Source organism: Clinocottus analis, unplaced genomic scaffold (assembly GCF_023055335.1).
Source record: "Clinocottus analis isolate CAN_PGR_092001 unplaced genomic scaffold, fCliAna1.0.p SCAF_21, whole genome shotgun sequence".
NCBI lineage: Eukaryota > Metazoa > Chordata > Actinopteri > Perciformes > Cottidae > Clinocottus > Clinocottus analis.
In genome coordinates this window covers 12,118,963-12,143,468 of record NW_027175943.1, presented here as the reverse complement: position 1 = coordinate 12,143,468, position 24,506 = coordinate 12,118,963, and the positions used below count along the sequence as shown (strand labels likewise).

The 24,506-nt window shown below is 45.3% G+C and overlaps 1 protein-coding gene across 1 annotated transcript in view; it reads right to left on the bottom strand.

The window, feature by feature from the left end:
- Positions 1–22,640, bottom strand: part of LOC137792124 (mitogen-activated protein kinase kinase kinase 11) — a 40,628-nt gene extending 17,988 nt beyond the window's left edge. Inside the window, exons 1-4 of the mRNA XM_068587605.1 lie at positions 20,773–22,640; positions 5,752–5,932; positions 2,477–2,625; positions 1,200–1,375 (exon numbers count right to left, since the gene is read on the bottom strand). Of these exons, the coding sequence (XP_068443706.1) occupies positions 1,200–1,375; positions 2,477–2,625; positions 5,752–5,932; positions 20,773–21,529 (1,263 nt within the window). The 5' untranslated portion in view covers positions 21,530–22,640. The remainder of the gene's footprint in view (positions 1–1,199; positions 1,376–2,476; positions 2,626–5,751; positions 5,933–20,772) is intronic.
- Positions 22,641–24,506: the final 1,866 nt, after the last annotated feature.

Genomic DNA, 24,506 nt, shown 5'->3' with positions numbered 1-24,506 from the left:
GGGTCGTGACAATCGTGTGTGAAGGAGGTTCGCGGAGCGAGATGAGCCGCTGAGGCGTCGGGGTTGCAATTAAATCTTTGAGAGCATTAATGGCGACAGGACTCGCAGCTCAACAACTTGACATTTGAGTCGATGTTCCACAGATTCGTGTTTGAAGGCGGCGGCGCAGATTAAAAAGTTGCAGTGTATGTCTGGGCTTCTACATTGAAGCTTGATTATGTAACACTGGCAAAGGTTTGCTAGATTTTAGAAAATGATCCAACCACAAAAAGCCAGCCGAGCGTTGCTAACGGCACTAGCTACAAAGGTTGGCTCCCTCCGAAGCCACTCCCCCGAAATGAACAAACATGGCTATTGCCTTAATGTGCAAGAGTGCACATTGTGCACACAGTGCGTAACACGTCTAATCATTATATCATACATAATGAAATGATTGGAAGGTTTTATTACTGTCCTGCAACAGCCACAGATACCAGATTTATTCTATCTATTTTTGTCAAAATGAAATGTAAGGTTAGCAAGAATTGCTATTTTTTATACCAATAACAATAGCTTGGCTTGCTATACATTTAAAATGTGTGTAGCATTTAGGGGCATCGAGAGGTTAAGCTTAAAATAGACCATAAAGCAGGGCATGCTTTAGGGCGGGGCTACCTTGTGAATGACAGGTCGCTACCACGCCGTTGTCCAGCATTGGAGTCGTCCGCGTTTTAGTGTTTCAACTTTAACCCTTTCACTGTGTGGTTTCAGTTCATTGCAACATTTTGGTCGCCTTAAAATGTTTTATTCAGGGTTTGACTGTATTTCAACCCGTCATGTCATTTTAAAATCGTTAAAAAACAAGATGGCGATTGTTTTGGTGTATTATTATATTTTTTACTCATTTACCTGGTTGGTTTCTTTGTGGCGCTTTTGGCCAGACGCATGGTTGGTTTCTTGTATTCTTTCTCACCACTGAGTGACATATTTTGTTGTTGTTGTAGAAATGACTAAATAAAATATCAAGTATAAAAAAAATTTAAAAAACAAGATGGCGACGGCCATAATACCAAGCTCAAAGTTAAAAGAGACTAAACTACGGTGGCCTGCAGGCCACCTGGAAAGTGAAAGGCTCTCTCTAGTTTGTACCAACTAACAAACATGGGGGCACAAAAAAAAAGGAACACAAATGGTTACTCTACTCAATCCCTGCCTCCTACCTTCTCTTTAGCCCGGAGTTCATCGAACATGTCCTGGATCTCCAGCTTCCAGTCCTCCTGCAGGGAGTGGAAGGACTCCTGCGGCATCTCCTCCTTCACCTGCTGCTCCAGGGCCGTGAGCTGGACCAGGATGGAGCTGAAATTGGGTCTGCGGTGGGGGTCCTGATCCCAGCACTCTGTAACACACACACACACACACACACACACACGTCAGTCACAGGGTCCATACTGCAGCACTACAGATACAAGGTTTTTACTTCTACACTCTACTGCATGCACAAATAATGAAAAAATAATAGAAGGAAGCAGTGGGATCAAGCAGAGAAACATGGATATGAAGCAACATTGCATTGGAAAATAAATAGTGTTATTTAGTCGCTTCCTTAAAACGAGTGGAAAGAAATCTGATATCAAATTCAACCTAATTCACTTTTTTCAGCAGTTTCACTTCTTTTTAGCTTGTCCTTGAATCAAGGGACCTGAAAGCAGGAAGTAGCTCACACACACACACACACACACACACACACTCTCAGAAGTGGTGCATGGTGGGAAGGGGGAAGGGAGGGGTATTTCAATGAACAGGCGTTCATTACAATATTAAGACTTCAAATAGGGTCAAGTTGCTTTCTACGACGCGAGCGTCACACCCCCCCGTGCCCAGTGAGTATCTCGCGCCGCCTCTCGTTTTTATTTACACATACTAGAGGCACTTGTGTGAGCGTAATCTAGAGTCAAGCTGATCACTTATTCAAAGTGGTATGCTTAATTAACTTGCTGCGGGGGGGTTTTGCATAATTTGCTGCATTACAAGCAGATCAAAAACCAATCCGATAATTAATTAATCCTCTGAGGTGGCTATCGGTGGTGTTGTGCACTGATCTCTTTTTTTCCTTATGGTTTTTTTTTTTTAGAAACACAACCAGCAGACGTGAAGAGGCGAAGCGGAAAGACTGCTATCTGTCCGCGTCTACCTTTTTTTTTGGCAAAGGTGTCATGTCAGAAAGTGCCCAGGTGACTTTTATTTTCAACTTGAAAGCGGACAAAGGAAGAACACAAACACGTTGCACAAGGACGCCGCGGCACAAAGCACTTCCTCTCCGCGGCCGCGTTATTAACGGCACGCAGCGCTATGTTTTTCTCAATTTCAAACCCAAGCTTTGGGGAAATGGAAGGGAGAAGAGCGTGCCGGGGACACCGATTGGATCTCACGCTAGAGTTACTCCCACACCGCTGAACTGAAAGTCATATTGCGTAAATAGTGGAGTCGGGCGTCTCACCTGACATGAGCAGAGCGAAGGGTTCGGGGCACGTGGAGGGGATGGGCAGGGTGAGCTTGTTGACGGCGACTCCGTAGGCGACGGCGAGTCCATCGATTCCTTTGTAGGGGGCCTCTCCCGTTAGCAGCTCCCACAGCAGAACACCATAGCTGGAGGAGAGAGGGGGGGCATGAGGCAGTACACTCAGACCAAAATTAGACACAAGATATCTTCTGAGAAAACACACTTTGTACCGTGTTTTTACAAGACAGACAGTATTGCACTGTCAGCATTTTTGCTATGTTGTTTTAGAATATTGAATCAGACCACTGCAGTGTCAATACACAAAAGCAAGAATTATAATGTCACAACTGTTTTTACTTTCTAGACCGCTGCCATGAGACCGTTTCCACATCTGTAAGCTGTCGATGTGAACTCAGTACCTCCTGCAGCGGCTTCACAGTCAACGTCTCATAAGGTGACGATGTGAGGGCTTTTACTTTGAAGCAGGAAGTGCAAAATGAAAGAAGCCAGGATAATCGTCAAATGTGCACAACGTTTTAACGGTCAAAGCATTTTTCACACTATAGCAATGTTTGTAGAAGTATATATATATATATATATATATATATATATATATATATATATATATATATATATATATATATATATATATATAAACTTTTAGAGGGTGTGATTTACATTTTTTACATATTTTCTCATTATCTACCCCAAAATCATTGCCAGTGTTTTGGTACATTTGGATTATTATTTTTTAAGAACTCCTTATGAACTCTTAAGTTTAGAGGTTAAAATTAAACAGTATGTCGGTACATTATGTACTACCTTGTCAACTCCAAGTGCAACCATCATTTCAAATGCTAAATGTAAAAATAAATGTGATCTAAATTAAAACGGGATTAATCCCGACTGAATTCATTTACTTGTGCTACATGAAATGTGCCAAGTCTGACACTATTAACAGCATTTGTGTCTAATGCCTACGAACACATTTGCAGAACAGATAACCAATGCATCACAAAATGAGGATTTAAATACTGCATGTGATGGCTTGTTGGTTAATTCAGTTCTGACACCACCTCGGGTCGTCGACACAGCGCTCGACATCTTTCTACTCCTTCCCTTCACATCACACGGTCAGTCATGCAGCGGCCGGTACAGACACATTTTGTGCAATGGAACATTTTTGCTTTGGTGAAACATGTGCTTGCTAAAGTCGTAGACACACACACACGCACACACACACACACGCACGCCTTTCGAGCCCACACAATGGGAGCAGCCTTGTGTCCCAATGAAGATGAAGCGTGGCGCAGGACTTGGATCCAAACCCCGTCAATTAGCCCTTGCCTGGACCTGACTGAACACACTGTGGAGGCTCGCTAAGGGGAGAGCGCAGGCCGCAGCCTTTTATTTTATTTTAGCTCTTTAATTACAACTTACACACACTGCGACTGCGCCGGAGCGCCGCTCCCCTTGTCTTCACGTGGCGGCTTTAAGGGGGACGCGCGGCCCGCGGACCGACGAGGGAAAAGAATAGTAGAACAAAGATTGCCCTTCATTCTCAGAGCTCCGCCCACTACATTCTCTTTTTCTTTCTTTTTGGCGTTCTCCAGATTTGTGCTGCGATTTGCTGTGAAAATGAGCTTTCGTGGGTTTGTTGTTGATGGACGGGGAGATGGAGACTGAGAGGATGTGTGTGTGTGTCTGTATTAGTATGATGACACTGAACCCATAAGGTAGTTAAAAAAAATACACACTCTGACTAAAAAGGGTTCCTTAATGCACCAGAAAATTCCTTAAGTAGCTTGCACCATAGCAGAACCCTTTTTTGATGTTCTCAAGGACGCTTTGAAAAAGGTTCCCTGTAACAGCGTGTTCAATTGGTTCTACATAGGCTCTTGTGTGGGGCTGCAAAGACCCATTTAAGAGTGGATTAAATGGTCCAAATCCACAGGATTATAAATTACACCATAGCATATGAGGGTAACTGCTATAACCACTGCGCAGCACAGCCGTGAGTGTGTATTACCGTATAATAAATTGTTTATCTTGTTCCCTACTGTTGGGCAAAAACAGCCCCGCTCGCTTCATCCCACATGCTAATTCATATCTGGCACAAAAAAAAACAAAAGCCATCTTGACTCTCCTCTCGACAAATCACACAGTCGTTTGAGTCATCATTATAAAACCACAAACCATAATCAAGGGACTCTTCTTTCTGTGTAGATGTGGCCAAACACACTCGGACATGTGCACACATATCACACACGTACACACACAGAGCTATTCCCAGATAAAGGGCTGTGGTCAGGTCTGGTGTGTGGCCTCCTTCTCCGTCTGTGTCGGGGACAATGGGACAGTGTGCAGTACAGATGTCCCACAACAAAGCACAGAGCAGCCCTTTGAAGAGGCGCCGTCACGTGGCCGCGGTCGGGCCTCGCTGCAATCCATCATTCTCAACATCACTCTCGTCTCCCACCATCACTTCTCCGAGCACTTTCAGCCTCTCCCCCCTCCACGTCGATCTGCGCCTTCTGTCCCCAGCGGGCGTCCACTGTCCGTCCTGCAGACCGCCGCTCTACACACTGCTGGTTATATATATTTATACCAGGAAGGCAACCTCCGGGTTCTGAAGAGTGAAGACGATGCGGAAGTGTCCGAAGCGTCTAATTAGTCCCTCGGAAAAACATTGTTGTTTTACATTGTTGTTAGTTGCTAGTTTCAAGTCTTCTTCAGTAAATGAGGGTCCCATTTAGAGTCAAATAGACCATAAAGCACGGTATGCTACCTTATGACTGACCGGTCACTCCTCTGCCGCCCAAATATGGTCACTTCCTGTATACTGGTTGCAAAAAGCCAAGATGGCCGTTATCCAAGATCTCTCTATAAAACCAATGAGTGACGTCACGGCGACTACGTCCACTTCTCCATGCATAGTTTACAGCTCACAGCTAGTATTACACCATAAAACTTATTTATGATGATATTTCCAATTTGTATCATTACATCTATATACATAATAAAACTTTATTTGTATTCTAAATGTAATTTGCATTAGTGTAACCCTAAAAGAGTTACTTCTTCAACGTCTCTCGTTGTGGACAAACTGGACGCTGGAACCAGGAAGTGACGTCACAAGACAGGATGGGCCATAGCTAGCTGGTTAGCGTGCTAATGTCAGTCGGTATCTGTTCAAGACGGCTTTGACATAACGTGTATGTGTATATTGCTCATTGCACCTAGACATTCCTCGCCGGATTTAGAGCGCTCACCTCCAGACGTCGCTGCCCTTGGAGAAGGTGGAGGACTTGATGACCTCGGGGGCCATCCAGGCGTAGGTGCCGGCGGTGCTCATCTTGGTGGTCTTGTGCCACTCCCTCGCCAGGCCAAAGTCTGTGATCTTCAACGTCAGACCCTCTATACATTCATTCTCGATGGGCTGAGCCAGAAGGACTGGAAGGGAAGGGAGGAAGGTTTAAAAGTTAAAATACGGGGTTAAAATAAAACTAAACACTGCAAGAGTTTTCTTTGAGCCAGATATTATTTTCTCACTTCCGTTTGTCTTCATGTGACGACAACTCACACTGGCAGTGACAACAAAATATCCTGTGCTATGTTTTTTTCCATCACACCACGTGGTCAAATGGGCCAAAAGAGAGGAAGCGCCATTTTGAAAATGAATGCTCAGCGTCCAGTAGCTGCTGCGTTACGTAAAAAATACACATCCTGCTGCTGCGGCTTCAGATTAAAAGCTCCCCACCACTAGAACCACAAAGAGGCTTTTATTGTGAAGCAGCTACAGGATCATATCAAATAAATATTCAGAAAAAGAACATCATATTCATAAATTGGATAAAATATATAATTGAAGCACAGTGTCCAAAAAATACATTAAAATTCACTATTAAAATATGCAATTTAATGAACTAATTTCAACATTTTTCCTAATAGCAACCATTTTTAAATATATTTTCTTCACACTAGAGAGAGAAAGAGAGATAGAGAGATAGATAACTAACTATTAATCCCCAGTGGGGAAAACTCATTTGTCACCAGAGACATCAGACAAGGTTCACAGTGCACAACATACAAAAAAAACACATTACAAAAACAAACCATATGAAACAAGACAACAAGACACACAATCAACATAGAAAGATAGTAAATTTAAATCTAAAAAACACAACTAGAGGTGTTCATTAAAAAATCAAACTGCTGCCGGGACAAAAGATCTTCTCAGTCGCTCCGTCGAACACGTTCTAATGTGGCGTCAACAGCGAGCAGAAAGCAACAAATCACCTGTTGACGCACAGCTGGAGTGACGTCCCGCGGCCTTAATGAAAACTACAATAACGCAGTTTAAGTGAAAGGAAGCAGCCCGACCGAGTCCAGTAACTCCGCGTCGAGTAACCCGAACAAAGCGCAGAAGTGCCGGAGTTAAATGGACCAATAACAATGTTGCTTGTCAGCGTTTTGTTGTCAGAGGGGATCATCTTACTGCGTGAAGAGATGCATGATTATGGTGCAGACACAGAAAGACCATTTAAGCTCCGCAGGGATCGCTTCAGTTGCAAGCCTCATTGTGAGTGAGAAACTGGAGGCTCTGCACGCGTCTGCACACAGAAATACTTGTAAAATCTGTGCAATATTGGCACGTGTGCAAGGGGAATAGTAACATAGATAAAGACATATTATAATGTGAATATATAAGGCTTCACACTCAGTACAGTACAGATGTAGTACACCAGCGTGCAGCGTCCCAAATGTTTTAGAAAAAATAACAACATAATCAGACTAGCATACACTTGCAGAATGGCACTGGAGTTGCCCAATGTGTTGACGTGTGTGTAAACCAGATGACCCCAGTGAAAGCAGATCTGCTGATTTGCAGGTTGCACACAGGATGTCTTATTTTAGACTTCTAGATTACATGTATTTCAATGCGTTTCAGCTTCTAACTACACATTTGAATAAAGTCATTAAAATGCAGAGGAACTAATGACATAATGTGACACTCTCCGGCGAAGCCATCTCTTGACCTCGCCGTGCTCATTTAGAGCGCAGAATGAGACCGATTAACCTTATTGACATGGAGGGACGGCATAACGGATCAATCAGACACGGATGACGGACGCTCGGGAATGGGCCTCTAAACATAGACGCAAGCGGCAAAAATCCAAAATGAGAAAAGTATACGCTGTGAAATGCAATAACCCTATAAGTAAACACATCTTGGGAACCAGCCAGCGCCGGGCGACCACGCTCGGCGTTGGAAGGCTTTGTTTTCCATGAAAATAGAAACGCACCGCCGAGGCCGTCGGTCGCTGCGGTGCGTGTGACTCTGTATCACATGCCTCGGTCCGATCGGCCCGCCGCGCCGCTCTTCCCCTTTGTTGGCGGGCTGGGCATCGCGCGGGGGCAAGGCCGCCCATCAAACGCAAGGGAGGAGAGGCTGCAAAGAATTCCACTTATTATAGGGAAGTAAGACTCCTGCTATTTGCAGTCACTTTCTGACTTTCTGGGCTCGGCGCTCTTCCTTCTGCTTTCGACCGTGTGTTTCGCTGAAAGGAATCCTCTCGAGACTTTCTTGAACTTTTTTCCACACGTATGAACGATCCCCTCTCGTCCTCTCTTTGTTGTCTATGTCTTTGTCTGTGTCTCTCTCTCTCCCTCTCTTTGACATCCTGTGCAGAGCTCGGTCGCCCAGAGGCAGCGGGTTTGACGTCACAAAGGAATGCATCACAAGAGGTTGTGTTGTCTGTTGTCTGCTGTGTGTGTGTGTGTGTGTGCGTGTGTGTGTGTTAAAGGGGATGGAAGACTTGGTTCTTTCATAGTGTGTTCTGCTGGACCCCCCCTCCCCTCTCCACACCCTCTCTCACACACACACACACACACCTTCCACGGCAGCAGCGTGTGTGATTTCTGTCCATTGTGTCTCAAAAGATGAAGACAAGTGCAAAGACCGACAGACAATCAATGGAGGCTTTGACTTCACCTTCCTGACAGCCAGACAGCTTTTATTTCTTCTTTTTAATGGGGAAGAAGAAAAAAAAAACAACAACATCAAGGTATGTCCATCACAAACTTTCCCATTGACTTCTGCTACTTTTGTTGTTTGTGTCTTCGTCTCGAAGGCAGAAGGAGCCAAAAACAAAAACAACCTCTGCAGCGAGAGAGAGAAAGCGCCCCGCTCGTTTAACCTTTTATTTTATTTTTGTGTGTGCAGAAAATCAATTTCTGTCCATTCTAAGGCTGAGTCATTGTTTCTGTCAATTCATCGCACCCCCTCGCAAAGGGAGGAGGGGGTGCTGGTGCTGGTAATTACTGCAACAGGCCCTGATCTCTTACTGCACTTCTTTTGTCCGCTTGAAGTCGGCCTCTGGTAAAGACAAGCCTCCGGTCAGTCACCTCTATTTCCACCCGGGCGCTCGCTCTCAGAGCCCTGACCCCACTTCCAGGAAGTGACGCCGGTATCGGCCAATTACCCTCCGGTGGTGGGGCCCTTCCTTAAAACTAAACAACAACAAAAAAAACATTTAAAAAAAAAAAAAAGAAAAAATGGTTCCGGCTTGCTGTGCACAGTGCGCTATTTTAAGAACGCTGAGGTTAAGCAGGTCACGTGACAGCAGACGCAGACGGGCGCAGGCGGGAGGGAAGTAGAGGTGCTGCGGTGGAGCGAGCCGAGGCCATGGGGAGAGAGAGAGAGAGAGAGAGAGAGAGAGAGAGAGAGAGAGAGAGAGAGAGAGAGAGAGAGCAAAGGCCTCTCACTCACAGGTGCGTACAGTAAGGGTGTTCTTCTTGGGTGGACAATATGAAATCATATCGGGATGAAATGTTACTAAAAAACCACAAACCAACTCCTCACGAGGACAGTTAGGATTCATTTAGTTAAAGGTAGTTTGGAAAAAACGCTCAACATTTTGAAGTAAAATAAAATGTGTTGACGCCTGATCTACAGTTCATAATCATTGTGAATCATCTCTGAAGCGCGCTGCTCGTGTCTTTGTTTGACTCACACAAAGAGAGAAATGGAAGATGACGACGCGTTTCACGATGGAGCCGCTTCCTGGAGAACAGCAGCCGGACGCAGTGGTTGAAGCCCGGTTGTCACAGTGGCGTTGCCAGGTTTGAGTCTGAACCCCCCCCTCCTCCCTGCCACCCCCCACACACACACACACACACACACACACACACTATAACCTGAGACTCAGCACTGAGGCGCAGTATAAGCTGCTCTTGGATAGTATTCTGTGACCCCCGCAATAAACATTTAACTACAGCGTCGTGCTGGGAGAGAGGCAAAACAGAAAGTCCCTGGACGTGAGCCTATCTTACATCTACACACACACACACACACACACACACTTATTGAAGTTTCATAACCCACACATAATAAATATACATAACCCATTCATATACATGTCTCTGCACTTACTGGATGGATATAGCCTACCTGCATGCGCACCCATGTGGGTCCACAACACTCATCTGTGCACGCACATGCGTGCAACCAAGCATAGAAACGAACATGCAAATCCACACAAGGAACAAAAGTCTTTCTAGCCGCCTCAGCACAAATACACACTGCATTCTTCTTCCACTTCCTGAGCGAAGGCAGAGTGCATCCACAGTTCAGTCTCCCTCCTCCGACCGCCAAACATCACACGGACGGCGACGGCGCGTTAGTCAGCTGCTTACTGGACGGTATGTGGCAACGCCAAACCGGCCGCTGACCCAAGTCACATCGAGTCTGTGGACATCTTTAAGACTCCACTGGGAAACAGCAAGGGGGCGGGGCCTTCATTGGATTTATATGAACTGTATTGGGTTTATACAGTAAGGATACACAGGACTTTTCACCTGTATCCTCTGGTATCATCTTGAGGTGTGTTTGACGATCAGAACAGGAAATCTACCTCTCCTTAAAAAAAATAATAATAACGGCGAGTATCATGACTCGATCAGTTTTGTCCAGACAGCGCAGCGCGTCTTCCTGAATCGAAACCAACAATGTTGCCACAAACGGCACCGTGACAAGTCCCCATAGCTACAGGACTCTGTTTGGTGTTGTTTGTTGTTCAGAAACAAGAGAGACGATCGCAGACGTGACTCCTGCCAGCAGAGAGCTGAGTTTGGACCGACTCAACCCGGCAGTCTTTTAAATGAAAAAAGTTAATTGTACACTACCGTTCAAAAAGTCAATCAGACACATTTTCAGTTCCTTTGCAAATTCTCACATAGAGTAACTTTAATTTCTAAGAACAAGACTAGACTGGCGAGTTTCACATGAAAGTTCTTTCTTTTTATAATGTAACCCACAAATGTGATGCTCCAGATACTCAACTCGCTCAAAGGAAGGCCAGTGTTATAGCTTCTCTCACCAGCAGAACGGTTTTCAGCTGTGTAACATCATTGCACAAGTTTTTCTTTTGCACAATTTGTCTTCTAAGGCGATTAGCGAACACAATGTACCACGAGACCACTGGAGTGAAAGCTGCTGGAGATGAGCCTCTATACACCTGTGTAGATATGTCATTAAAAAACAGACATTTCCACCTACAATAGTCATTTACTACATAAACAATGTATAGAGTATATTCCTGATTTATTTAATGTTATCTTCATTAAAAAAAGTCTTTTCTTTGAAAAATAAGAACATTTTCTAAGTGACCCCAAACTTTTGAACGGTATTTTAATAAATCCAAATTAGCTTTTCATCCAATAATACAAAATATGACGTAAGCCATTAGCAACCACTGAGTACGAGTGTGTTTAAGAGTCTGTATTGGGGATACACAGTTTATTATGGCCTGATATTAGGAGCTGAGGTTGAACTTCCACCTCACACCATAAAAAAACACACACACACCGAAGTTCATGCCAATACAAGAACAATGCTGTTTTCTTCATTGGCGAGTATGTTGACTTTTTGCGTTTGCCCCGTTAGCATTAGCCTTCCTCATTTAGCACCAAATCCTGTCTGTACCCAACAACTGCACATTTGAGATTCTTGTTTTTGGATGAGTCAGCTGAAAATGTTAAAATGTCAACTGGACACAGTTTGTTCAACCAACTCAAACGTTAGCTTCATTAGCTAGCTAGCTCGGCCTAAATCTGCCAGATAGAAAAATAAAGAGTCACCAGCTAGAAATGAGAATTCAGCTTTAGTCTGACATGAAGGACCCTATTGTTTTCAAAAATAACTACTAATATCCAGCGGCGCATCTGCCCTCGTCGTCTTTGTAAGTTGCGAAGGTGTTTGTGAAAGCAAAGCTTGGCCGGAGCGGCAGAAACTAAAAAAGTGGAGCGGAGCAAACGTTCGATCGAGTCAACAGCACCCGACGTGGCGAGAGCAAAGAGCCGGGACGGGTCAACGTCCTGCTCAAGGACCGTGGCGGTCGCTGAGCATACAGTACATTTAGCGATAGAGGCCGTGACCTTTCAGCTGCAGGACGCTCCTTCTCTGGCCCCTCCCCCCCCCACACACACACACCGTGACAAGCCAGATGCAAAAGTCAGCGCTCTGCCCCGTCACTCTGCACCTCACTTAATTATGTTTTTCTCCATAATTCAACGGTCCGCCACCGTCGCTCAGCACATTTCTCTCATGTACGCCGCCATTCCCCCCACCTCCCCTCCCTCCTCCTCCTCCCAGTGAGGCCGATATGTGTGCGTGTACGAGGCAGCTATCGGTGGAGGTGGCTGAACAGACGCTATTTTGAGTTTTAAACCCGGGAAATAAGACAACAACAAAAAAGCCACTGACCAAAAGTCAAAATTTTGTGAAATTGAAATATCTGTATCGGCTTTTAAAAAGCCACATCGGTTCAACCTAACCCTTCTCTATGCTCTTTCTCCACCTTCCCCCCCCCCACCTCCCTGCGCTGCACCCGTAGGCGAAAGAGAGAATTCAGCCAGGGCGGGGGCTTTCCCCAGGAAGAACGGGAGCTTTGTCCCCTGAGGGACGAGGCCATGGGCTGACAGACAGTCTGGCAGCTTCTGACCAGGCAGCAGAGTGAGAGAGCGAGCGAGCGAGAGAGTGATAGGGCATAATCACAGAGCAGGAGAAGAAACCAGCGCTGGAAGCACGCAACGAGTTCACTGGGTGTAGAAACTAGGCGGCAGTCAGTGAGTTTACAAGTGACTTAGAACTGGAGGACGCCGCCGTCAGTCTGATGAGGACTTTCAGTTTCATTTGATGGATGTAAAAATGTAAATGTGACTCCGGTTCTTATATTCAATGTGAACACAGGTGTTTGCCACACTATCTGTCTGAGCATGCACTTTTTAAAACAAATTCACAATCGTCTCGCATACATACGTAAATTTATAAGTTATATCTACAAGTTTTATCTTTTATATTTTGTGACTTATTTTCTTATTCATTTTTTATCTGAAGTTTATTGTTAGGACCGAGCAAAATAAGCGTTTCATTGTATAGAATAACTGTCTGTTATCTGTGCATATGACAGTAAATCTACACACGTACATACACAAGTATATGTACATACATGTGCATGTACACACATATACAAACTATGGAAGAAATTCTATGGGAATGACCAGTTGTGTCATTGCATTAAACCCGACTCCTCAGACGTTGGTTTTATTGTTCCATGCTAGTTTTATCTTCCTGCGTAATGGAGTGCATTGACAACTCATGACTCATCTTAAAAAGGGAGAAGCTATACTTGAAACCTGAAAAGCAGGCATCGCCTCTCCGGGTTGTCAATGTCAGGCCCATCTATAATTTCATCCTTGTAATTCAATAACAAATGTAGTGCTTTACCTGTTGGGCCGCTTCTTCAAACCCGTCACAACGCCGCACCGGGTGTTTACACATGATCACGTGTGCAGTATCTGTATCGGTCGACCAGGAAAAAAGGCTACGAGGCCCCGAAAACAGTCACTCATTAACAATCCAGCGCTCGTGTGTTGAAGTTTAACCTTCATTAGCGATATTTCCTTCAGAACTCAGACAGAGGGCTGTTACTGGCTTGAAGGTCGGGTTCATTATTTTCACGCAAATAGCGTAAATATGACGACTTAAATGTGACGAGGTATAAAGAGCCAGGAGCCACGGCGCAGTAACTCAATTTAGAGCTGGTTTACGATGTATGCAAAGCAGATAAAGGGTTACAAACACTCCTGGGTGCAGTGTTCCTGCAGTAGAAAGAGACTATAACACCACTATGACATTCAGTATGTGATTGTAGAGAGCTTACATTCACATTAATCTGAATATTAATGTGTTTGACATCAATATGGCATTCTCAGGGACTTACCATGTCTGTGAGGAGATATTTACTTCATTCATCCCCAAAGAGAAATGTGTTGACTTGAACAAGGTGTATGTATTCAAATTATTATCGTAACTTCATTAGAAAGTTGTCAATGAAGCAAAACAAAATTGAAATATGAATGCTACACCTCTAAGAAGAGGAAAAAAAGAAGCGAAAATCCACAAATACAGTTTTAAAACGACCACAAAAACCATCGCGAACACGCCGGCGAGAACCAAGTCAACAGCTGATTGTAACATCCTTCGTGTCGGTTTCCTTCCTGAATTCAAAACAAGTGCGTCCAAAGCCTCAGAGACGTTTTCTCTCTTCCACAAACAGACCGGCAGCAGGTTTTTTTAACGCTCGCTGGTATGGGGAACCGTCTCGTGATCTCTGAGGCGAGAAAGAGGCCGAGGCTGAAAAACAAAGTCCTCAGACCGTAGAAGACCCAAAAAAACCCACAACAACGCGCTCTGGCTGAGTTCTGGAAGCCTCAACGCTTCCTGTGCGCTCTGACCTTCCTGTGTCTGCTCTTCTTTTTTCTTTATTTTGTTTTCTCTTCCTCCCCCCTGCTGTTGTTGTTCTGTCCCCCTCACTCATCCTGCTCCAACTACACACACACACACACACACACACACACACACACACACACACACACTCTGCAGCTTTCATGACTAAGCGTGGTGTGCAGTCATTGTTGGGCTCGTCTTATTGCAGCTGAAGCACACAGTGTACACAGGCGACAGCGTGCAGACACACAGTATTAGAGTCAGGTGACTTTCTATTAAAACTACGATCAGGTCGGCGTACGGATACGTTTTGATTAAATATGTATTGTTACACTGGCTGTTGTCGAGAAGCCTAAACCAATATTGTGCCAGATTTTGATGTGACTGCACTCACATATACTTGGATAATGTTGAATCATTTCTAATATTAATACCATCCCAGTTGTATTTGAAATAAAGATTTTCTAACCTGGAAAAAAAAGATAAATGACATGGAGCAACAGTGCCATGAAAACTTGTCCATAGCATAAAAAAAACTAAAGTTTTTTTTAATGTGTCCTCAAAACATTTTTTTTTTAAATAACTGAAAGAAGTTGAAGTGGCGGTTGAAATACAATGAGTGCAAGAAAGTGTAGTGTCAGTTACAATATAAAAAGGTTGAGGGAAAGTTTGAATGAAGACAAGTATCACACTGAATTGAGTTCAGCACTTCAGTGAAAGTAGTTGTCGCGGCACGTGAAGTGAAGTGCGAGTGAAGTGAAGTGCGAGTGAAGTGAGCCAGAAGGGCCAGTTGGAGTAAAAGTCCCGTATGAAACTGGTTCAGGTGCATGAAGTGTAGGCACTGAAAGCAGTAGAGGTGTCCAGAAGGAAATCAATAATAATAACTGGCATTGAGCCTTCATGCTGTACTTAATGTTTATCGTGATGATGGGCATTGAAGAGAAAGTTTAGTATATATTTTGGAGAAATAACACTTATGTGATTTTTTTCTGAGAATGAGGTGAGAAGATGAATATCAAGCCCACGCTCTGCATGTTACGCACAGACATAAGGAAGTCTTGAGCGTGTTTTTCTGTTTCGTTCGTCAGACTGACCGTTTCCCCTTTGCTTCCAGTCTTAATGCAATGCTAAGCTAAGCTAAGCTAAGCACCTCCCGGTTCCAGCTCTGACTTTTAAAAAACAGCTTGTGAATCTAATTTTCACAGTCAAAGTTGAATACATCAACGCAAAAACAAAAAAGCACTGTTGTCATCACGAGCTTTGGCGAACTTTGACTCCCTGAATCTGGTAAAAGTCCCAACCCGACCTGCTCTGGATTCTGCCCGCTCGTCTTTTCCAAACTCAAACGACAGCAAAGAAACAACGGAGCTCACACACACAAGTCAGGCTTCGTGAACCTCCTCTGCCTTATCGCCCACTGACACTCTGAGCCAGCAGCGACACAACTAAGCCCCCCCCCACCCGGTGACCCCCCTTCCTCTGCCCAGCAGGACACCGCATGCACCCCTTGATACGCCAATCAGCAAACCCCCGCTGAAGATGCAGCCATGTTTATGGATGGGTAACCTAATGACGATGCATTTTCCCGCTACACTTGACATTTGAGGTTACGGCTCCTGCAGAATAAAAATACTTAACCTTTGCATAAATTTGCTCTTTGCGGTGGCGGGGATTTAAAAAAAAAAAAAAGTTGAGTAAAGTTTTAAGGCATGCACTTTGTTGGGTGATTTATTTCAGAGACAAAATCCCCCCACGGTCCCTCCCACGGGGGGAAACAATGCACATTTGACCTCTCGCGTCGAGGTTGACGCCCCAAATGTTGGATATTTGTGTTTCTTCGCGCAACTTGCACAAGACTCACCGGAGACGACCTCCATGAAGACAACAAGAGGCAGTCAGCTGATTTAAACTAGTCTACTACAAAAAAAATATGAAACGGATCAAAAGAATTTCAAAGTAACTCCCTCACAATATAAAAAGTCTAAATTCATGCTTTGTCAGGTCTGTCGTCCCAAATCAACTTTAAGATTGTATGTTTTTCTGAATGCAGTTCAGATTGATCGGCGCTAAGCTACGCTAACATTACAGCTGCTCCATTAACACTCAGAATAATGAGATCAATTTAAATATGTACAGGTGCACAAAGAGGCTGATGATGGTGGGGCGAGACGAAGGACAGATGTTTGTGTTTTCCCCTCAAACAAGGGACAGATTGACATCCAGTCACGATGATTGTCGTTAGCGTGACCCAGAGGTGCCAACTGAGATGCAGGCCAGGTGTCTGCCACACAGCAGAGCTGCCAACTTTTCAAAAAACCTTGGCGTGAGATTTTGTTGACGGGGGGGAAGGGCACGAGAAATGCGCACCGCCGCGAACAGCTGTGTGTCGGGAGGGCGTGACTTAAGACCATTGAGTGACGGTCACGTTCAATGCGTGAGACTTCAGAGCCCGATACCTCCGTCTCTCTGCTCCTCTCTGCCGACGGTCCCACAGTTGCGGACACAGTCCCGCGACTGTCTGTTTGGGGTAAACAGGATGTCTATGCAGCGAATAGGTTTACAGATGAGCTCCTTAGCGCCATCTATTGTCGGGGAGTTTGAAAGGGAACGAACGCGCCCCGGACTTTTTTTTGGGCGTGAGATATTGGTTGTGTGGCGTGTGAGCGTGTGAAAACATGAAAAAGCGTGTGTCACACAGCGAAAGCGTGAGAGTTGGTGGCTCTGACACAGACATGCGTATGTATTTAATATCTTGTCATTTAATAGGACAGCGAGACGTAACTTACTCACACGATCAGGTTTGAAAATTCCCCCTCGCTTCAGCACCAAATGTCTACCAAATGTCTAAATTGCCCCCTTGGTTTCTGCTGTGGTAACAGGAGAGCAGTTCACGCGCCCCCCCCCTTCCACACACACACACACACACACACACACACACACACACACACACACACACACACACACGGGATGTTTTTGAGTGTGCTGCAGTGTGGGGCACTGAGGCCCTAAATGAAAACATGCTGGTGGGATGTATCAGTTGTTTGTCCACTCGTGAAAAAAAAGAAAAAAGAAAAGATGTGTTGATCCAAGATCTAACTGTGGCTCCTTCCTGAGAAAAGGGTCAGTGAGTTCCAGCCCAGCAAGTGCTTAGCTTGGCGCTTTCCTCCAGCGTTTCTAACTCCAGCCGTGTGGCGATGCCTCGCTGTTCCTGCGTCTATGAGGGTCTTTGTGCAGAGAGATAACCGACAGCTGGACTCAATGGGCTTTTGAGGGCTGTTGCTGATAGCAAGACTTTTACTCGAGCTGCAGCAAAAACATACGCGGCTATTTCCATCGTAGGCAATTTAAAAGCAGCACTAGTAAATATTTGTACATAAACAAACAGACGGACAAAGTTAGCAACCAGATGGTGAACGCAGCCAAACGTTGCATTTCTGAAGCTACCAGTCTTGTGGCTAAAAGAAAAAATGTCCATAGAGTGTTTTCCCAATGAAACAGAATATTTAAGCGGCGTACAGTTACACAAGGGAAGTAAATAGAATCCTCCGCATTTGATTGGACCCCTAAAAAGTGGGCGGGTTCAGAATGATGCTGGATTTGGAGCTACAAAGGACTTTTGCTCCACACAGCTCGCTTGTCACTAAAAGTTGCACTGACTGATGTCTCGCTTACGTGAGCAGGCGCTCATTTATTTATTTTTTTACAGGAAGAAAAGATTCAATTTTCATATAAGAAAATAGAGGGGGCAGGGGATATTTTGTTTTCACATGTATTATCAAACAGGTGCACAATATGAACAGGTATGTGGGCTAAAGGGGTTAAATAGGCATTTTTTATTTCCTCTCAACTTTTAAGTCCATACTGAATTCAATTGATTTAATACAAATAGGAATTACCTGGTTTAAGCGGATTTCCCGTGCCACAGCTGACGGGGGCATTAACTACCCCGTTTATCTCGATTTTTGTTTGATAGTGTGTTCAGCGTGCCAAGGTGCATCACAATGATGTAGATAACAAGAAGCCAAAGGTGAGAAAAGCTCATGTGTGTCACACCCTTGAGGTTTTGAGCCACTTAGAGAGAAGAGAGAAATAAAAACAGCGGCATTCTGAACGGGATTCAGCGTTTCCCTGCAGAACTACAAACCTCATTTAGATAACCACAAGATACTAAAACAGAGAACGACTGAGTGCATAAGGAGTGAAAGCTCCCCAGACTCTCATCCCCCATATCTATGGTGAGAGAAAGAGGCGCCTCGACTCTGTTCTACATTTACTTTTGTTGGGATTCCATCAATGCCCTCTGGCTTCGACCCAAGCGTCACTTTCTTCAAGGATCCCGTTTCATCAGCATCTTCTAAAAAAAACAGACCAGAGCGCTCCGCTGGTAATTAGCTCCAACCTTTAGCTTTAGTTTACTAGTCCCTCGGGGCTAATGACTATTCGCCTTAATCCATCAACAACAGCTGGTCAAAAGGGAACCTTCTTTTCAATGCAGTAAAATGCCGCCGGTGGTCACTTCAGCGTCACATATTCATAATAGAGTTACTTTTAAATAGAGCTCTTTTCTTCTCAGCCTCCCTCTTATGCCATCGTTGTTTTGTTTTTTTGACTTATCTGTTAAAAAGATATCGTGTTGTCCCAGTGCATTGTGGTCCACTTTCAGGCCACAATTGGAAACAGGCAGAAATCGGTCACAAGACCTGTGTGACTGCCGAGCGCTGACGCAAAATGCCAACTCTTGAAAGAAGAACTTGCGTCATTATTCTGAGGAACTGGCTGCACAATCTGAGGATTACCATTGATGCTTCAGTAAGTTCTGTACTGTCGGCCCGACTGCCCCGTCATAACACCTTAAACAGTGTCTTAGCGTGCATTTTAAAATGTTGGGATGCTCTCGCACCTGTGTGGTAAACCTGTCAGCTCCCTAAACCTAACCTTCCCTCCCCCTTCAACCACCACCACCACCACAACAGGATATCGCTCTGCGACACAACAGGGCTCTGGCTGTGTTGAGACATGTCGGTACAGGCCAGGGACAAAGATTCAGGGAAGAATAAAAAAAAACAAGAGGCAGGAGAGCGATACAATCTCCTGGTGCACGGAGACAGGGATTGTGTTTGCGTTGGCATGACAAACATATTGACATAACTCAACTTTCTTTTGGCGCTCCGAAGGAATTTTGTTTCTTTGGTTTTGTTATTTCCAGTGCAGAGGTCTCATCGGGAAAAGTAAGGGCGAAATAAAGTTGGAGCGGATGCTGAGGAGAACCGAGAGACGAGTAGTTAAGAAAGATAGACGGAAACAGTCAGCGGTGGTTGTAAAGTGATCAAGATGCTGAGGGGAGCCTGGGAGAAAGGTCTTCTCAGGCTGTGCTGAATAGGCACTCTTTGCTTTAAACAGAGTGTGGAATCAAGGGAGTGAACCTTCTCGTGCGCCCAAGCAAGGTCACATACTCAGAACCTATAGCGCCGAATGTTTTGCGGGGTCAGTTGTTGCCAGGTAGGCCAGGAGCAACCACGAGCGCGCCTTAATTCGGCAGGCGTTGGCGATCGGGAACTGTAGGAGCACAAAGGATAAGCCCAGGAAGGTTGAAATATTTTGGACCGCAACAGATATGTCGGGAAAGGGAGGGAGAGATTATACAGTGCATCACAAGAATGATAATAACAGAGGGGAGGCTGCTGAAACATTCAGGTGGCTCGGTGTGTTTGGGTTGGCCAAATGTGCCGTTTAAGAGCTGAGAAAGGCCTTTGTTCTGCTTCAAAGGAGGAGGGGGTTCACAAAGCCTCATCAGCGATACATGTCTATGCCGTTTAGCTTTAATGACAAGGTTCAATGCCTACGTGTCGGGCCCAAAAAACCATGATGCAAGACCCTTCCCGGGTGCCCACCCCCCCCTGGACGGCGTCAAAGTCCAACGTGTGAGCTGTGACAGTGCCGAGACGGAGAGCCACCTCCTGAATTCCTGAACTGACCTTTCATAGCAAAGTGCTGCATTTTGTGCCTTGTGACAACACAGAACTGCATATCTGTAGCCCTGGCCTACATTTTGGAGAGTCACATGACTGAGCTAGCGTCCAAAAAAACATATGTTTTGTTTGAGTATTAATCTTACTTTTGTATGTCATGATCTTGAACTGGAGATGTATTTCAGCGAGACAATGACTTGGACTGCACCAATTATGGCACAGGATCAAAAGTGGAGAGATAATCCAATTTCCCGGACTAACGGGGTGTTTGAGTTAATAATTCTACTGGAGCACAGTATGTGGAGGGAGTTAAAAAGGTTGCCTTTGTTCTAGACGTGGCCTTGTGAACACAGAGAGGCCTTCGGTAGCTGTACACGCAGTACACCATGTTCAATCACTGCCACGGGGCATGTTGCCACCCAGCAGGCCCAGTAAATACGCCTGAACCCGCCGCTGTCATCAATCTAACACTGACAGAATGGGACCGGGTTTGATTGATGACCGACCAGCACCGCTGGGGTCGAAGGACTTACTGTTGTTGGACTTGAGATCCCGATGGATGACGGGGACGATGGCCTCGCTGTGCAGGTACAACATCCCTCGGGCTATCTGCACGGCCCAGTTGACCAGGACGTGCGGGGGAATGCGGCGCCCCGCCAGCGCCCGGCTCAACGGCCCGCCCGAGGCGTACTCCATGATGAGGCACAGGTTAGGCTCCTGCAGGCAGACGCCTTTCAGGGCGATGATGTTGGGGTGAGTGAGCATGGCGAACAGACGCGCCTCCTGCCGGACGTTCTGCGCCGTCACGCTGATGTCCTCGTCCGGGTCTTGGCGGGCGGCCTTCACGGCCACCAGCTTGCCCCTCCATGTACCACGATACACCTTTCCGAAGCCCCCGACCCCGATGACCTCCTCCAGGCTCAGCTCCCGGAAGTCCAGCACGTCGGGCTCGAACTGGCTGACCACGGCCGGGCCGAGCTCGCCGACCACGTCGGCGCCCGGGAGCTTCCCGTACCCGTTGGGCTTGAAGGAGCCGTAGTTGGACGGGAAGATGCCCACCTTGTTGTTGACCTTCCCCGCCCACCAGCCGTCGTCCCCCGATATCTCAGAGTCCAGAGACAGGACTTCCACCAGGTCACCTTTACGCAAGGTGAGCTCATCTTTACAGGACGCCTCGTAGTCGAATAAGGCCGTCCACACGGGGTTGGTGAAGTTACCTTTTTGTGATTGATCCAAATTCTTCCAGTTGGACAAAGGGCCACGGCTGAATATGTTCTTCAGTGGCTCCATGGAGCCTCAAGCAGATGTCTACACTGGATCTGATTCTGCACCCCAAGGGTTTGAAAATAAAGTACAAAGGAGTACTTTATTGCGCCTCGCTCCCTTTCCTGTCTTTCTTGTTGGTTCATTAGGGACCAGTGAAATGTGTTCAAAAGCTTGACCAACAAGCGGGCTACAGAGGAGGACGAGGAGACGACTGAATGGTGAGAGTCTCTCTTCCGTCTTGACATCACACGCAAAGCCCCCCAGCCCCCAACCAACTTCAGAAAACACCGGATCAGTTGAGGAATTGATTCTGTGCGATAGTGGCGGGTGCTTCCGAGTTTAGAAAGGCAGCACTGTCTCCTGTCACAGTTTCTCTCGGTTCAAGGGATGTGTGGTTTGTCCAACATGCTGCGAGCACATTCCCGGTCACCGGCCTGTATTTAAAAGGCTCCTGAATCGCCTCATTATGCGAAAATGAGCTCTCCTCTTCCCCTCATTCAAAACTGCCACCTGTTGAGTGGAATGACTCAAGTGTAGAGAGAGAAATTAAACTATCCAAAGTGTGTTGTAAAGTACTTTTGGAGTGTTCCCACTACTGTTCAGCTGTCCATTTGGGTTTTCTTATGTATTTTTAGCCATTAAGTGCAGTGGCCACCACAAGCAGGAAGCGCTGCGAAGCGGAGAAGAATAGCAGGAAAAGGAGCATTCAGTCCAGCCAACCAGTGTTTTTACGACAAGTTCCAGGGCTAACCACTTCGCATTAGCAAACACAAATGTCCAATAACCGCGACTGGCCGCAACTGTGCGGCGCTCCCGCAGGAAATCCCGCATCCCTGCGAGCGAGAGTGTCCATACTGACGGGTGTTATCACGAGCTGGGCTTTATCGCGACATAAACACGTAGGGGACCCGCGACAGGAAGAGACGGTCCGAAGCCGCTTCACTTTTCCAGAGAGAGAGAGAGAGAGAAACACGCAGTACAAACTAAATCCCGTTAGTTCCCCTCAGTGGAAGTTCAGCGCGTGGCCTCGTCCCGCTCGGCGGTCCCGGTGGAGCGGTCGGTGTCCAAACAGCGCCACAACTCCATCGGTACTTGTTGTAATATTCCTCTTCCTCTTCCTCGGTCGGCACGCACTCGTCCGGACCTCGAACCACTTCTTCGTCTGCTCTCAGTCAGCAGAGAGGGTGGGGTTTCAAAACTTATTTTGTTCTCTCTCTCCCAACAGGAAAAGAGTCAGATGACAGGCCCCGGTGAAGCGACACGCAGCACACTGCGACGCATCCGGTTGGGACTGTCAGAATAAAAGTCGGAACAACGCGAACGTTTAAATGTTTTGATGAAATTGTCAATAAAAGTTTTCACGAGGGAAAAAAAAAACAGGAGCTCACACAACGATTAAATATCCCTACTTTATTTAGTGCTGATTTATGATGAAATCTCTGTATCTTTATACTTAGATAATTGGGTACAAGGATGTCATGTATTATCACTATTATTATCATGTATTATCCATACATACATTATTAAAGAAAGGTCACCAACTCTGCAATTAGTAAATAATTCACTTATATTACATCGCCCATGTAGATTTTTGGTAATGTTTGCATGACTTTGCTTTTCATTGCAATACAAATTATGAAAAGCAGAACTGATTTTTAACTTTTTTGAGTTAAAGCGAAGTTTCAGACTAAATAATACTCAAACACCATGAGTGCACTATCGTGCCACATTTTACTGTATAAAAGTAGGTTATTTAGTTTTAAAATTTATTTCACTGTCTCAGTAAAAGTATATAATGTGTTGTGTTTAAGGCATTTGTGTGCATAAGTTTTTAAAATTAGGGAAAAGTATTTTTTAACAACTTCATCAACATAGAAGGAGACGATGTGTTAATGTTAAAATAGAAAACTTTATACTTACTTTAACCAATTTAAAAATGTAAACTTTTTCCCGTTGAAAACTGAAATCAAATACTCTAAAGTCGTCCTGCTCGGTGTACGCGAGCTGCAGAACATCGACTCAGATCTGGACCTCAGCTGTCGGAGCGATCTTCAGACATGTTCTTCCTCCGAGACGCCTCGAAACACCAGAACCTCTAAGAAGAGCTCAACCGACGCCGCTGACCCCTGAGTCTACTCCACCGTCCTCTTCTCTCAGGCGCTGAAAGGCCCAAACTGGCAGCAAAGCTCCATCAGTGACGTTGAGCTGCAGCGAGAGGGCGACAGCGAGCATCCTGTGGCCTCCACAGCCAATCACGATGAACTGAAGACCTTCCTTTTTTTTGAGTCGGGGTCGCAGCCCTGTCTCCTCTTGTGACTTCAGCTACATCTCTGCTGCATGCGTCCTGCCTCCTCAAGGTCGCGTCACCCCAACACACTTTTTCTGAAAGCCTCAATGACTCTGCTTTCATGCGTGTACTGGGACGCTTTCGCCTTTTCCTCTCTCTACTTTTGTGGGTTTCTCTCTCTGTTCGAAGGAGTGTGATCACCTGGCGGCGTCCATAAAGTAAAATATACACAACCACGTTTGTCTTTTATCATTAAAACTTTCTTTACAACACAATCAATTTGTATAAAATTACATTATTCATTCTTTACAAGTGGATTGTCTGTCAGAAATAAATTGTATGTTTTTTTTTAAATCAAGTCTGATCAAGCGATTTGTTTTTTCTTGAGTATCCAAACATTCTTTAAAGGACATTTTTCTCAGTTGGACATACATTTTCTTAAATGCTGAGTTTGCTGGTTCCCCCTGGTTGCAGTCTTTATGCTAAGCTGTAGCAATGCATATTGTATAAAGATACAATGAGCAATACTATTATCATATTTATCAAAGCAAGACTATAATCATATTTATCAAAGCAATATTATTATCATATTTTTGTGCCTTTATATCTTTTATATTTAGTTTTATTTGTTATATTTTATTTTGTATAGAATAACTGTTATCTGTGCATATGACAGCAAAAACGTCTTGAGTCTTGACATTGGTGGGTCAAAGT